Source organism: Tetrao urogallus (genome assembly GCF_951394365.1).
Source record: "Tetrao urogallus genome assembly, chromosome: 1".
Taxonomy (NCBI): Eukaryota; Metazoa; Chordata; class Aves; order Galliformes; family Phasianidae; genus Tetrao; species Tetrao urogallus.
The window spans coordinates 15,571,478-15,588,790 of NC_136813.1; the positions used below are offsets into that span (position 1 = coordinate 15,571,478).

The following is a 17,313-nucleotide window of genomic DNA, read 5'->3' on the forward strand; positions in this document are numbered from 1 at the left end:
TTAAGGTTGGAATAGACTACTAAGATCACCAAGTCCAACCATTAACCCATCCTCACCACGCCCACTACGTCCATCAGTGCTGCATCTCTGTGTTTCTCAACAGCTTCCTACTTCCTCTTGAATGAACAGAATCCACGGTGACCTGAAATGGCAGTCAGTCAGTGCACAGACACTCAGCTGTGGCTGTCCCTCAGTCTGGGAGCCAGGCTAGCTCTGCTCCAAAGACACCAGCAGCTGAAGCTTGCAGGGTACAAGGGTCTGAGCTCAGCCCCCTGTGGCTCTGCTGAGACACATACCATGTTGTAACACCCTGTAACGCCCATGCTCCTGCCACGGAAGGTCTTCACTTTCCAGAAGCACATCTCGCCTGATGACGCCAGGACCTTCGCACACCACTCCTACACAGAAGCTGACCACACAGGTTATCAAGGAGCAAGGAAGGTTCCTCCTGCATAAGCTCACCGGTCAATCTGCAAACACATCGGTCCAACGCTTACAGCTATGTGATGTGTGCTCAATACATGCAAACAAACTCCCAGACATTCCCAGGGCTCATTTGCCTCAGATGTGCCTCTGCCTCCGTGTGGCTCAAGTACAAGAAATCAGTGCAAGGGACAAGCCCAGGTAATGCCTCAAAAAACAATTAAACCAAGAATCTCCCTTTCCTTAACTTAATTGATGCCCCAACCACTCCTGGTGCAACACTTGAGAAACAGTCAGTCACAGGAGTCAGTCACAGCAATGATTTGCCTCTGCAGCCAAACTGCTTCACACGCCATTCATTCCCTCCTGTCTGCCTTAAGCTTTATACTACAGTTTTACGTTTCCTGGTCACAATGATCAGCTCAGAGCTCCACTCCAATTAGCTGGTAGTGTGCAGACACCACTACAGCTCCATCGGCACAAAATGCTGTAACAGAATGGAAAACCAGGCCCTTAGTTTTTAAAACTCAATTGTGGTCCTGCTGACTTCTGCAGCCAGTATTTTACCCACTGAATCCTTTTCCCTGTAGCTCACTCCTTGCTGAGTGTTTATCTATCTGAGTTTGGTCATTATTTTGTTAACACATGCACACAGTGTTCATTACTCTTAATAAACAATCTTTTATTCTGATATTTTAGAAGAGCTAATAGTCTGCATCAAAAATACTTCCACAAAAAAGAAAGGCAATCGAGGAAGTACTGTGGTCTACAGCTTTTCTAGAACCACACACCAATTTCCCTGATCATAGTAATTCTTCAGAATCCTCACACAGTCCAAGGATCTGCATGCTGCTTCCAGTTCCCCTTCACGGAACACGTGGTAATAGCGGTGGAAAACAGGACTGAGTTCTTGCGACTCCTTACAGACAGCTGGAAATGATACTTCATCAACATTTGCCCCTTTCTTTTTGATGCCACCTTTCAAATGCCAGGGAACCAGCATATCCTGAGAGTGAAAGGAGGTCCGGTTGGTGTGAACAGGCAGCCTGGAGTCCACTACTTGCTTTGCAGCACAGCCTTTGTCCTCTGAGTCATCAAGGAGTCGGGCAGAACATGCTGAGCCTTGGCTGCTGCTATCAGGCTTTTGATCATCAGGCAGTCTCTGGGACATGCCAGTATTGCTTGCCTCCTCCTTGTTTTTGCTGCCATGCTTTTCCTTAAGATATTTAGACTTCTGGTTTTTGTATTCTTGCTCCATTGCCCACACATAAATGAGTGCCATTCCACCAGGCTTTAGAAGCCGGGCTAGTTCACGGATAGCTGCCAGCCTTCTTTCCTATAAGGAAAAAGCAGAAGTGGGAAGCTGGTATGCAGATAAACAGAAAAGACAGGAGAACGGAACTGGCAGCACGTCCAAAACATACAATAAAGACCAGAGAAATTTTTTACACTGGACAATATCCATTTCTGCTTACTATGTATGAGCCCACAATGCCGTACTCTAGATGATCACTGTGGTCCTTTTCAAGCCAGGCCATTCTATGATTCTACGAAATAACTCACAATATAGGCTGCTATGCACAAAGTAAGCCGTTTTCATGAACACAGTTCTCTTGCCTTTTGAAAATGGTGCTGTGCTGACCAGGTTTTCCTGGACATGTCAGCCCAGTTGGAAATGACAGTCCATCAATATAGATGATTGAGATCTTCAACTCTTTGAAAGGGTAGATAACAGCAGGATAAGGGGAAATGGTTTTAAGTTGAAGGAGGGAAGATTGAGGTTGGATGTCAGGGGAAAATTCTTTACAGAGAGAGTGGTGAGGTGCTGGAACAGGCTGCCCAGAGAGGCTGTGGATGCCCCGTCCCTGGAGGTGTTCAAGGCCAGGTTGGATGGGGCCCTGGGCAGCCTGGTCTAGTATTAAATGGGGAGGTTGGTGGCCCTGCATGTGGTGGGAGGGTTGGAGCTTTATGATCCCTGAGGTCCCTTCCAACCCGGGCCATTCTGTGATTCTACAATGATCTAAAATTCTAGATTTAAATATAGAGTTTGTAGTTAAAGGAGTTAAATTCACAGCTTCAACACAGGTCCTCTAATTACCTCAATTAAGATATGTCAGACTTCTCCAAAATAAGTCTGCTTCCTATTTTTTATACTGCATTTGGAAACATTCACTTCACTTCTGTAAGATGACACTATGGTATTATGGTTTCGTGGCCTAGAAGCCTGTTACAGCTGCACAGCTCCTGCCTGAAGCTTAGAAAGCACAGAAATAAGGGAGCAAATGAGCAGTGTCCCCATTCTCTTCAGAATGAATCCACAGAACTAAAACCATGAAATCCGTTCAATATCGGAACCTGGAAATAACACATCTCCTGAATCCCAAAGCAAAGCCCACTTTCTCTGGAGTCACTAATTGTAGGCAGAACAAAAGGAAACAGAAACACCTAGAAAGTGCCAGGAGGAGCAAGTGTACCTGAGGGGGAGGAGGAGAATGTGAAGAGAATGCCTCAGAGGTAGCGTCAGTCCAACAGCTTAGTTCTGCTCTGACAACTGCTTAATAGCAAACACACACGTTTGATCTTCACTTCATATTGTTCTGCTTTGTTTCTGTGATCCCAATCTACTGAATTGTTTTGCTGCTTTTCTTAGTTTTGTTTCAAATATTAGTAGCTCTGCAGAGCAATGCAAGAGCACAGTGGAGCACAGAAATGGGTGACTTACTGCTGTTGAGAAATGGTGGATGACAGCAATAGAGATGCAGGCATCACAAGAACCACTCCGGATTGGCACTGATAGGGCATCACAGACAAAAGCCTGGGAACCTTTTTCTCCACAAATATCCACAAGGTTTTTGCTGCGATCACAGCCGATCTGTAACAGAAAGTGTTCCATTAAGCTTCTCGTAAGAAGGATAATCACAAGAGTGAAAAATGATTTTCACTTGATGTTTCCAGTAATAGAGTCATCACAGCCTCCTATCAAGGTAACACATTCTAGTTCAAAACAAAACCAAGAGCAAGCACAAAAAATAGCCTTAAGTAAGAGAAATATATGAGTCCCAGATATCAACAACAAGAAAAAGTGTTTACTTAAAAGTGAAATATAGCAGATTGGCTGCTTGCTCATCACAGCAGCTCAGTTTTGAACCAAGATAAGACAGAACAGCTCTCAGCATTTTTCAAAGCTGGCTCTGATGGTATCTTGAGACGAGAAAATAACAAGCAAAGAGATGACCAAACCCAACCCCAGTATTTTCAGATCCTTCCAGCTGCCACCATAACACAAGGACATTTTAAGCAGACAAATAACGAACTAAAAAATGCTGAATCTACAAGTATAAATGCCAAAGTGGTGACTCTGCACTACGTCACACAGCTTCACCAACCACGCGCCTTTCGTCATTGCAGTTCAGGTAAGCAAGTGCTTAGGTACAGTCCTTTTCGACCTCAGCACCAAAATGCACAGCAGGTTAAGCTTTCATATTCAGCACAACACAGTTTTCCAGGTTCCTGTCCAGCCCAAATGAAATGATCTCCAAAAACCATTTTGAAACTCTTCATCAGCAGTTCCTTCTTCCCTCTACCCAGTATCCAAGTCAAAGACTGTAAGAAAAAGCATCTAGAAAAAAGGGTGTTTTACACACTTGCAAAGAAACAATACATTCAAACTGATTAAGACCCTTCTATAAGGATAAAAGCAGTGATGCATACACCACCCTCATTTTTATGTCTGCCGAGCACACACAATATTCAAACCAAAATCCTGTTACAAAGTCATATATCAAACTCAGCCTGCATGAGAACATTAAATTTATTTTTGTTTTCAATGATCAGCAACAAACAGATAACCAAGAGCAGAGTCAGATCCCTAAGTAATTATTGCTGACAGCATTTATCTTATTCCACGCAGAAAGAATATTAAACCATCCCCGATGCAAGAAGTATAGCAGACTGCTCTAATTCATCAGCTCAGCAGAGATGACAGTATTGCCAAAATTAAAAACCTCTTTTGGAGCAATTGATAAAAATAAACATATTTTCCATGACATCTCCCAATTGTGTTAGTTAAAATTCTTTTAGCTTTCCATCTACCATCATAGCTTTGAAGAAAGCCAGGATTCTGTTCCAGATTTCCTGAAAGCTTCCTTGTAGAGACTTTGGATCCTAACTTTTGATCCAATTAAATTGTTCTGAAAGTGCCAAACTGAGAAGCCAAGATAACTTGCCACAAAACCAGCTCCACGTGTACGTACATATTGTTCTGACAATTAGCTCTAAACAGACCTGAAAAGATCAATCCCAGTAGCACCTTCTTCTCATTTATTTCTTGGCCTCTCCTTAGGGTTTACTGAAGCAGAGAGTGAACAAAAGAGGGAATTCTTGTTTACTTGGAAGTAAACACAAATCCCATCATTTCACACTGGATACCAACTGAAGTGTCTTTAAATTACTCTCATCATGGAATGAATGAATGCTGGAGATTCCATGCCTCATTACCAGTGCCCTCCACTACTTCTGCAATTGAGACATCAGAATGCAGTATTTATTAAAGCCAAAGGACCTAATTTGATGCTGGCTGAAAAAGGAGGAAGACGAGTACTTGCAACTTCCATAAGCTTTCCCAGAAATAATTGCTTGGGCCCCACACTTCTATAGCAAAAACAGGTTGGACAGTGAAATTTAATCCTCCCCTCCAAAAATGACCTTGAAAAGGGCTGCACTGTTTGTTAATGGAATTCAGCGAACTGCAAACAAGAACAAAGGCACCACTGCTAGAATGTGAATTCCTCATTTGCATCTAAATTATATCAAATAATTACGAAGTCAGGCTTACTTGTAATGTCATACTTGAAGTGAATCAACATCCAAAGCAAAAAGATTCCATTTTGCAAGGAAAATTGAGACCTTGAAATGGATGGATGTGAATGCACAGCTGCTCTGAGATAGATGAGGCACACCTCTATGTTGGTTTTGATATAAACACTGTAATAGGTGCTGCATATATATGCAGAAACGCTGAGCGTGGGGAGTCATCCCAAATCTGCCTGGTGCTGGAGCTAAGCAAATATCGCATCCTTACTGGAATTATCTTTGCACGATATTTTAAAAGAATTATAATCACTGTATTTCCACATTTTGTAGCTTACAAGAAACACACATTCATTCAAAACCAGTTATCTACTGGTTTCAGCCTCTGAGAAAACAATAAGCTGGCAGCAAGCAGCTAATTTCAGTGGTGCAGTGCCAGCTCACATGTGGAGACCAAGACCATCTATGATTTTTATGAACATATAAAGCATATTTCAGAACAGGGTTGATGTCTCTAAGAATACATTTTCAGCAAGAGACAGAAACCTCAAACTCAACTTTTCCCAATTCTGTTACCTGATTTCTAATTCTGAAGCGTGAGTGAAGCTTTGATGTGATGATGCTGCATTTACAGAAAACAGTTCACAGAAATGTTTTTAAATAGTTTTACTTTTTCTCTCTCCAATCAAACATGTAATCAAACCATTATAAAATCTCAAAATAGAACTATAATGCTTTAATTTTCACCAGTTCACATTGCTGATGCTTAGCATAGGGTACAGTATGATTTCTCTTCTAGAACAACGTAGAAAGGTAGAGGAATTAGCTCAGTGTCCAAAATGGAGAGGATCTTAACCTACAACACTCCTTGGTGAGCTGAGCTTTATATATTTTTAAGGTTTCACATTTCTTCCTATTTCTTGAGCCCTCTCTATCTTTAAATACACTATTCGCTGAGTTTTCCAAATCCAACTCATTGCTTCAGCCACCCAATTTCTGATTTATCTCACACAGCACAGCTGACTGTTCAGCTGAATCCACCTCTTAGCCAGTCCACCTCTCACCACGTTGTTTTGAATCTTTTAGCATCTCCCCAGAAGAAGGGATTTCAGGCACTAATTTTCATTATATCTGAATAAACATTACCTGCATCCAATTCCTGTTTTTAAGCCAGGAAATGTGTATCAGCAAACCTTCAGATAAATGAAAGAAGTATCAAAAAAGACTAAGATGAAAGGGAAAAGGAAAGAGAGAAAGAAAAGTAAAACTTGTGACTTGTATGAATTTCCAGGAGCTCAGTATTGGGTTCCCTGGAATGAGATAACACAAGCACAGATCCCACCCTGATCTTCACCTCTGCCATCTCATCCAGGAGTAGTTAAACTAAATTTTGTAAATCTACTTGATGCAGTGGTATGGAACTGTTCATTAGGGGAAAAGAGCACCAGACAAATCACATGCTTTGTAATGGTACTGCAAATCTTGCAGGCTTAAATAAAGATAAGTAAAGACAGGTCAGTGTTGCCCACTGTTACATATTTTCTCCCTAAGTTATCTCATTATTACTAAACTCCAGCTGGCTGAATTAGCTCATTTAAGTATCTGTAAACCTGACCGATGCAGCACATTAGAAAGTGATGAAAAAAAGTACATCTAATTCTGAAATCCAACCACCGAATGGAATGATATGGCTCCCTAGAGAATCACTGCAGCTATAATTAACGTCAGAGCCTCAAGGAACCCAATTACATTCCAGCACACATGCACACATGAAGAAAAAAAGATACCAGCACAGACACTGCAAGACAAATCTCCCTGCTCCAGTTGGTCTGCCTGGCCTTCAGTACTCTTTTCACGTAGTGTTTTCCCTCTCCATTCCATACAGTCAGGGTGCCTTCTGAGGTCTCTTCAGACCCAGATCCCCCACCATTTTAACGATTCCTACTCATTGGGAATAAAAGAGTAAGAAAGGCTCCTCTGCCTCACCCTTCAATTACTAAAATATCCTGTGATCTGGCTCCAGGTAAACCTTCGCCAGCTGGTTTTATCCCTCCTGTTTTGACTTACTGCTAAGTCCATTAGGAACCTGCTCTCAAGCAACATGGATCCAGTATATATTTTATGCAACATTAATTCAGATCTTCACCATTCCTCCTTCCCAAACCCTGACAAAATATAGCTCCAGCTGATCTCAGTTCAGGACAGCAATGCAGAGAAGAGAGGAAAAAAAAAAAAAAAAAAGAAAAAAAAAAAAAAAAAGGATATGAATGTCTGTATTAAAACAAACCATTAGGGCTCCTGTATTGCCACCATTTTTCATCCTAGCATAACTATTCTGGTGAGTAGAGTCACTTCTTTAAACACAAAGAAAAATATCTACCCAATGCTTTTTTCAGTTGTTACTAGATTTCTTACCAGTTTGTCCATTCAATTACAAGTGGGAACCAAAAAACTGAAATGTCCTTCTGACTGAACTGAAACGTTCAGTGTCCTTCAGTCACACCTCAGCCCCACGCAGGGATGCTCCTATAGGGATTTGCACATCATCACACCAGCCCAGACACTGGAAACTGTAAAGACAGAGCTACAGCTCATAAAAATGGATAAGATACACTGGAATGCTGTCAACAGGCTCTGGAATGAAACCCTTGTGGTGCTTGTGTGTGGGAAAGACTGAAATATTGCATTCTATAGAATAAAAGTCCTGTTTATAGATATGGATGTTGAGCTTGAGAACACTGAAATATAAACTGCCAAAGCGATTCCTCCAAATGAAGTTGGATGGGAAGGGGATTGCATAAAAAAACCCACCCAACCCTACAGACATTTCTCTTTTGCATTCTTTTCAACAATAAAAGAAAAGCTGAGAGTGACAGAGAAAGAAAAGTGATCTCAGACAACTGGTCTCAGATTCTTTCTCCAGTCTTTCCCTACCTCCATCAGAATGGATTCTATCTCTCTTGGACATTCTTAACCTGAATTTCTGTTTGTTACAAAGTTGCCGTTTTTATCTGTGTCACAATAATGCAGCCATTACAGAACTGTCATTTTCCTTGAATGTAGCTGGACTCATCACATCTCATCTAAAGAACCTGAAGTAAAAATGACAGTATGGTGCATGGTTAAGATATTTTTGGACAGAGCTTATAGTATAAGGAGGTACCTTAACTTTGACCTACCATTACAGCTACACCTCGAATGCTGTCTATAAATGTAGACTAACCTCTGCAGCACATTACTTGTCCTCAGGTCCCTCTATCTGGTTTTCAGTATTCTGAGTATTTCTGAGCAAATGGTGTCCTGGGCTCCATCAGGAGAGGGGTGGCCAGCAGGGACAGGGAGGTGATTGCCCCCCTCTACTCTGCTCTTGTGAGGCCCCATCTGGAGTACTGTGTCCAGGACTGGAGTCCCCAATACAAGAAAGACAGGGAGCTGTTGGAGAGGGTCCAGAGGAGAGCCACAAAGATGATCAGGGGACTGGAGCACCTCCCCTACGAAGACAGGCTGAGGGAGCTGGGCTTGTTCAACCTGGAGAAAAGAAGGCTGCAGGGTGACCTCATTGCAGCTTTTCAGTACCTAAAGGGAGCCTACAAACAGGAGGGGAATCAACTCTTTGAAAGGGTAGATAACAGCAGGATAAGGGGAAATGGTTTTAAGTTGAAGGAGGGAAGATTGAGGTTGGATGTCAGGGGAAAATTCTTTACAGAGAGAGTGGTGAGGTGCTGGAACAGGCTGCCCAGAGAGGCTGTGGATGCCCCGTCCCTGGAGGTGTTCAAGGCCAGGTTGGATGGGGCCCTGGGCAGCCTGGTCTAGTATTAAATGGGGAGGTTGGTGGCCCTGCATGTGGCAGGGGGGCTGGAGATTCTTGATCCTTGAGGTCCCTTCCAACCCCGGCCATTCTGTGATTCTGTGAAAAGCCTATCACTGACATACAACATATACAACAACAATTTACCAAATTAATTCTAGGACTGAATAACCTACATGAGGCCCTGGAAAAGTTTTTTCTAGTTAAGTTCTCTAGTTAAGTTTACTGAATTTTCTTGCAGCCAGGAGTGAAAGACTGAAATGTATTGAACATTAACAATTATTTTCAGCCTACAGCAGTCAGGCACAAACATGCCTGCTTATAAATCAGTTGTTTTTTTCCTAGCTTATAAGTGAGTAATGGAAATTAATGTACTACAAATACAGACAGGGCTGTAAATAACAACTTACGTTTTATAGCCATATAAAAATAGCAGGACAGAAACTTCTGTTTCTCTGTTGTAACATACAAACAAGTCTGACTTTTATTATTAATAATGAATGCTTTGACTAACAAGAGATCCATCAGGCTTGAAAAATTCGAAGTGCTTCATAGAACAAACACAAAAGAATCAGACAATTCTGGAACAGAGGAGAGCATAACACACACCTCTCAAATATTTATTTTGGGAAAAAGAATAAAAAGTTTGATGTTGCAAAAAAGTCTTTGAAATATTTGCAATAAGAAAATGAAATATTTTGCTTTGTATTTGTATGTTCTTTATGTCCCCATAATAGGAAGGGAGACAAGCAAAAGTGGGCTGAGTCACAGATTGCGAGACAGGTAAGATGATGATAACACACGAACAGTGTCATCAGGACTTGAGAAAAGCAAGGAAAAGCAGTGCGAAAGGTTCCCAATCTGAGCTGAAGTAGAGATTCCAGCAGGAATTTCGTTGGCATATTCATGTGGCCTATGCACAGATTCAGATTGGAAAGCCAGACACTATCGCTCACAAATAAGCTGCGCCAGCAGTCCAGATGGAACTGCAGAGGATGTGTACAAAGAAGCACAGTCCGTGGTGATTTCTGCAACCCCTACATTTCCCACTCACCAGCCAAGTCACACACCTGTTGGAAAAATTCAAACTGCTCTACTTTCCCTTCTAATAGTCTCACTCTACAGCACTAGCAAAAAAGGCAAAAGGATCCATGACAATTATTCAATCCAATGCACCCATTACTCCCTTTTTATTAATATAGTCTAACTTGCAAAGCAAAAGTGGCTTTGAGAAAAAGGCTACTACACATAGCAAATGGATGTGGAAGCCTAACATAATTGGTAACTGATCTTCAGTCAGGCAACAGCTCCCTGCCCTTGGCACTTTTCCCACAACTGAAGCTCCAACATGCCACAACTGCAAGACAATAAAAACTGGTACTGATGAAAACAAATGACAGTAGCTACTACTTACCATGTACAAATCCCTGTTGATGCCTAGATATTTCCCATTACCACAACCAACATCAGCAACTATTGACCCTTCTGGCAGCGACCTGAGAAACTCAACAACCCGGGGCCACGGGCTGTGCCTGGTACTACTGAAGTGTGTGGCAATCTCTTCATACACCTTGTGTACATATTCCTGCTCCAGCTCTGAGGCCTCCATCTCACTGTGTGGAAATGATGGTTCTGCTTGTCTTTGCTGTCCTTTCTGGCTGTCACAGACAGATGGGTAAACTAGATGCAGCAACAGACACACAAACAAGAAAAAAATGTTAGCAAAGTCATCCTATACTGAATAAACATTTTAAGTAAAAGAAAACAAGAAGTAAAATATTGAAATGCAATAAATGCTTCATTCCCTCCTTCATCTTTCAAAAACTGCAACATGGATCAAACTGCAAATGTATTTGATGATTTTATAACAATCAATCTGGCCACGTGGTCAGACAGAGGCTGTCTATAAGTGATCAAGACAGGTCTGCTAGCAGGACACAAACGGATTTCAGTTCCATGTAACTATTGAGCCATCTATCAACTATCATCTGCACTGTCCTAAGGCTCCATCACTGCAGATAAGCATGGCTCTATCATTGCAGATTTGATTGCTTTTCCTTCCCTCACATACTTATTTTCACAAAACTACAGTTTTCCTCCAATGAAAAATAACCAGAACTGATAAGAACCTAACGAATAGTAGCTACTTCTATTATAGTTGATTATTCCAGGTGCCAGTAAAATCCAGGATTCCAGATTAATTGCCTGACTCTGGTGTTACACAAATGTCTTGCTACCCTGAGAAACTCCAGCAGCCGTGCAGATGCAATCAATTCAAACCATACAGTACAGCTAACCACAAACTATTTACAAATAGCTACTAGGACTGCCAAAACTAACTAACAGGGCCAACTACTTTGTTCAAAACATGCTTACATACTGATGATACAGAAGTAACAATTTTGACTGGAAAAGCAACTCAAGACACTTACTGCAATTGCAAGGGCTTCTCCTCACTTTCCTAAATGTAAACGATGTCCTTGTTTCCCTTCGTTTCAGAGTTAAATCTCTAACATCAGCAGTGATTGTTCCAACTTTCTGTCCAAGTTCAGATGCTTGAATGACATCATATTTTCTGGGTGTAATCCTAAAACAAAGTCACATAAAATCAAAGATTGATTTAATTTGCATCAGAAAAAAAAACAACCATTCATCTTTATAAGACAGCAATTCTTAAACACCGACAAGTGCGATTACAACAGACTATTTAATGTACTACTGCTTTTGTTTCCAGCTTATGATGTTTTAAAGGAGAAAAGAGGTACTGACACATAAACTAATGATGTTAATTAACGTGTTATTTAACTGAAAGGAATAACATTTTCTTTCCCTTCCTTTCTTTCCCTCAGTAAATGTGATTATTTTGTTAGGACTTAATCTGAAATACACTTCTTAAAGATGAAATACATTCCTAAAAATGGTGGCTACAGATTTAAAAGAATAGTATTGACTAGCTCTAAACTTGCAGATTGAAGTTTCTTGTTACAAAAAAAGCCTCTTCAATGAACTCTGCTTTACAACATAATTGTTTTTCTGTTTATTGACTAGAGCAGATGCAAAGTCTGGAGCACATCGGAGATCTGCAAAAACGCTCATGGAGTAGCAAGATGCATTTTTTCTTTCTTGACCAAAAACTAGCAATCGAGCAAAGTGGGAACTGAGTTTCTTCAGCTACTTCTGGATTTGCCACAGACACTAAGGGAAAACAAAAAAACTTTTATAATATTTATATAAATAAAAATATATATAATATAATAAATTATTATAATTTATAATAATATAATAATAATATATTACTATATTATATATATTATATATTATGTATTATTATTTTATATATTGTATCATAATTATATATTATAATAATACATAATATAATATATAATAATGTATATAATATTATATTATACTATTGTATTATATATTAATATATTATTAATATATTGTGTTATATATTATTATATTGTATTATATATTATTATAATATTATGGTTATAATACATAAAATATTTATATAAATATTTATAATATCTAATAATTTTATGAAGATATTAACATTACAAAATGTACCAAAAATTCTGAATCACTTCAGAGTGGATCTCTCCCAAAGTTGACAAGAAGAAAATGTGAAAATAAAATGGCAAAATCAATACAAGAGAAGAGGTGCAGCTGCAGCCACATGTGGTTTCCCATCACTTGCACATGGGACAAAGTAGATACTTTTGGAACAAAATACAAACTCTTCAGGGAAATAGTTTAGCACTTCAAAGCTGTTACTGTCACACTGAAACATTTCCTGAGCTCAGTTCTCAAGGAGACTAATGCAGAAATTTCCTCAAGGAAAAGAAAAAAAGCCATCTCTAAGGAACACTCGCCTCAGTGAAGCCTCTTTGGAGCTGCTGACTTCAAAGTACTTGATTCCCAGCAGGACAAACTCTCACTATAAAAGTGACTTCTATATTGGTTAGCTGAGTTTAACCTGTAAGAAAAGATTCCGTGACTCTAACCCTCATAGGTTGAACTAAAAGGGAGGGGAAAAAAGTCTCTTGCATCTTTTAATAAAGCAGAGCCAACAGTCACAATCCTTACTCATAGTGGAACTTTTCTGCGGGTTACACAAAACTGCTGATCAGGGCCTGTATTAAGCAAGCAAAAGAACGATCTGAATGATGAGAAAGCAGCCACGCCAGCACCTGTTATTTGTCATCCCTTTTGTCAGGGAAGTTGGTCTTTAATCCAATCATAGAGAAAGACTGCAGGTCCCTCCTGCTTGAAGGTCTTAAAGCAGCACATTGATTGTCTGTGTAGTTCTTGCACAAAGAAGACAGAGCAGCCTCAGGTATAGAAATCACCCCTAAAGGCAGCCATGGGAAGGATGGGATCTAATAAAGAATTGCCCTGTCCAGCTAATGAAACTATGATGAAATAATCAGTTAATGATAGTCGAGATTCCACTGACAGCTGAACTTCAAGCCCAAAGTTTGCAGATTTTTTACTGGCTTTACTGTTCACATAAACTCATATTTGTACTTGCAGCAGTAAGCTGTGCATACTAGGAGCTAATATTTTCAGACAGCCTTTTTCCAGGTTCCTTTCAACCTACATGATTCTCCTTTTGTCCATGCTACAAGTAAGCTCAGCCTTTTATCTAGTGTTCTAAGAATTAGACTCTCAATGTCAGAAATAAAATACTATCATTTTCGTTGGACAGAGTTGTTTAATTTTTTGATGGAAAAACACCGTTCCTGATGCTGTCACAATAATTAATACTAGTTACATAATTAAAACTAGTTCTACTTTCACCTACGAGACATAAAAAGCACACATCCTCTGGTCTACCTGATGATTTCTTAACCTTATGTTTCTTTCAGATACACGTTATCAGAAAGGTTAGAATGAAAATGCTTTTCATGAGCACTTTGTTAACAGGGTTAAAGTGAAGTCCCTATTTCTTTTTGCATCCAAATGTACACAACAGAAGTATTTCCAGAATTATTCCAAAAACAAACCTTTTGCTCTTTAATTTGACATCTGAGGAATAGATAAAAGACATTAGAAATGATCTTAAAACCATTCTGATGCAAGTGAAGTAACTACACTTCCTTGCTGGTTGATCAATCTTACTGATTGCAATGGCACATTTTGCTAGCATCAAGACAAGCTTGCTCTTTACTGGCAAGCTCTGCAATCCTACTGTTATCTCTGTTCTCCTTAGTTTCAGAAGATGTCCATTTATCAACAAGGTACAACAGTGAAGATGTGATCTGAAAAATACCTGATGTTGCAACTACAGGTACTTAAAAATAAAGAATTTAATTGGAAAAAGGAAGACAAATAAGTATTTCCTACTCTGAAATACTGAGATCCCAATACTAATTTACCCTAGTTGACTATGACCAACTACTGCTTCTGAAAACATTTACCATACAGAAAAGCTATTTTTAGGAAAAGCAAACAAGGAGAGGGGGTGGGAATACGTGAGTAAAAAGACTGGAGATCTTCATTACAAACATAGCTTGCATCCTTGGTTTTCAAAACACAATCATCATTGAAGGTAAAAGTGAATTAAGCACTGGTCTCAGTCTAGTTCTTAATAGGCAGGTATACCACCCCAAACCAAACGGGCTGGCAATCACTGCAAGTGGAATGTGTGCATTATCTCTCCCTCTCCCACAGGTTTGGCTGCCTGGGTGCAGGGCCAGCTTGGGAAGAGCAGAGCTAGTGGTCTTGGGGAAAGATCTTGTGAAGCAAGCCAGAAATCTCAACGAGGGCTGACTCTCCTTCCCCCAGAAGCTGCTTTTAAGTGGAGGCTGTCCAGCTGCGCCATGCCCAACCCACAGCCTGGGTGTGCCAGCTGTCTGTGCATGCCATAGCCCTGCTGATCCAGGCCTGGACCCCTGGCTGATGTCCCCACGTGGCCTCAGCCTGCCCTACACCATGGCCAATGGGACACACAGATGGAGCCAACCTGATTGTTCCCCTGCGCCACTCCAGGCCAGCAAGGTCCCTTATGTGAAAACTGAACACTGTTTTCAGAGTTGTAGATAACCCTCCCAGAAAAGGCAGATGCTATTTGACAGAATTGAGTAAGAAGCTTATGATGCTGAGATCCATCTCTAGTCTTGTACACTAAAAAACAAAGGACTTCACTGCCCTGTATGATGCACATCAGGAATACCAGCTGCTTTTTACAGTTATTTAATGTAATGAGCAACTACACAGGTGGTGTAAGTGCTCTACAAAAATGAACAACGTGCAGGCCATTGGGGAGTTCACATTCACTCTTCTTCACTATAGAAAATAACCAGTAAAATTAGAAGGCAGACAATTTGTCAATAATAGGATTTGGTCTTTTATTTACAAAATGTAATTAGTCTCTCCAATTTACTGCTGTAATCAATGATTCTTTGGGTTGAACAATGGAAAAAACATTTACTGGGGGCATTTCTGTGCAATAGGAGGATTTACATATTCTTCTGAAGTAAACTACTGTCACTCAAACCTTGCCAAGTTTTTAGCCTTTTGACATTAGCACTCCTTTGTAAGGACTTCCCTGTGGTGCATGATTCAAAAATCTGATTTAAACTGTACAATAAGCAAAGCCTCAAGAAACGTTTCAAGAATTCTCTTTTCCAGGATCCCAAACCTGTTCACTACAAAGCAGTCTTATCAGTAGTTGACATGGTCCTAAAGCAACAGGAAGAAGCCCAGGAAAACTCATTCCCCTTTGTGACACTAAAGCCTTCTATGCAGGAGAAGTCACCCTCCTAAACCAACCCTTCTTCAAAGGTTTTGGCATATGTGACTGTATGGGAGCTGTCGAGTCATGGTCTGAACCACTGAGGAAAGGACTGGGTCAGCTGTGGGAGCACAGGTGAAAGCAACTCAGCTGTGTGACCGGAAGGAGGCAGGCTCCACCCATCCTAGATCCCATTTAAGGACTGACTGCCACTGGGGAAGGATTCCTTTCTGGAGATCCCTCCTTTGTGGAGTCTTTCATCGCAAGCCTGAATCTTCAAATGCAGATGAGCATTCCTTCTCTGTTTGTTACTTTTCATTTCTCCACAATATTCTTTCCAATTCTAACACCACGATATTTTTTCCAACTGTAACAGTGATTCAGCAGGAAAAACTGTGGGCTGAAAAGAGGATAAAGAAATGAAGCTAATTCCAGTGCAATAATTCCTTGCCACCTTAGAGGACTTTCACACTGTGAAAAGTGCAAGGGACTTCTGAGTGAAACAACTTGTGAGAGCTGCAGCTCAGGGATTGACAACTAGCTTCCTAAAATCCCTGATTTTCCAATGTAATCTGAGTAGCACCTGGACAAGGAGGAAATTTGTCTAATTATCTCAAAACCTCATTGATTTCTTTGAGAGTAATTTTCAATACAGAATACTGTTGACAAAGCAAATAAACAACATACATTCTCCTTCATTATGAGTAGACAGGGGCTCTTACACATACCCATGTGTCCACAAGTATCTGGATTCACCAGTCATCACCAACAAGCTGCGTCGAGGCAGCATAACTGCCACTGTGTGGCCATCAGGGTGTTTGAAATCCATCACAATCTAAAAGGAAAAAAAAAACACCAGCCACCAATGAGCATGACTTACAGAGCATCGCATATTAGCTAGGCATTCTCAAGTCCTACCTCTGTGTGATAACAAAGATATTGTCACAAAACAGCTGCGTATTTCCTGGGAAAGCAAAAGCCTTTGTCTCTATACTGCATTCTTGATATCTCTTCCTTTCAGCAGTGTGTTCAAAAATCTGAGACAACCACAAAACCTGCATATATAAATACATTCATATATATATACACACTTATTTTAATATTATAAATAATTTAAATACCAAAATAGTTTATTTTGTTTCTGCAGTAATAGCTTCCTTCACAAGAACATGGGAGCACTGTTAAATCTATGTACCTGTGATATAGGAAGGAACGATTCTCACTCAACTAAATGCAACTACATAAAGAGGGATCGTTTGCTATAACTCAAGCACCTCCTAGTTAGGCAGCTGGGCTAAGGCATTCAACTACTGCCTTGTTGTGAGATTTACCAAGAGAGAGACAAGCATCTCCACAAGGTGATTCATCCTCCTCTATAACGCAGTTACCTGATGTGGATGAAATGCCTATCCACTCACAGCAGTGAGCTGAGACAATTAACTCAGAGTAGATGCATAATGTTTAGGTAACCAGTATTAGGAGAGATAAATCATTTCTAACCCATCCAGATTCTTAGAGGTTTGCAGCACAAGGA

At 40.3% G+C, this 17,313-nt stretch overlaps 1 protein-coding gene across 1 annotated transcript in view; it reads right to left on the reverse strand.

The window, feature by feature from the left end:
- Positions 1–1,161: 1,161 nt before the first annotated feature.
- The window catches only part of ALKBH8 (alkB homolog 8, tRNA methyltransferase), a gene marked incomplete at its 5' end in the record, with an annotated part of 48,320 nt that continues 32,168 nt past the window's right edge, over positions 1,162–17,313 (reverse strand). Inside the window, 5 exon segments of the mRNA XM_079548605.1 lie at positions 1,162–1,759; positions 3,146–3,295; positions 10,455–10,720; positions 11,473–11,627; positions 16,508–16,614. Of these exon segments, the coding sequence (XP_079404731.1) occupies positions 1,190–1,759; positions 3,146–3,295; positions 10,455–10,720; positions 11,473–11,627; positions 16,508–16,614 (1,248 nt within the window). The 3' untranslated portion in view covers positions 1,162–1,189.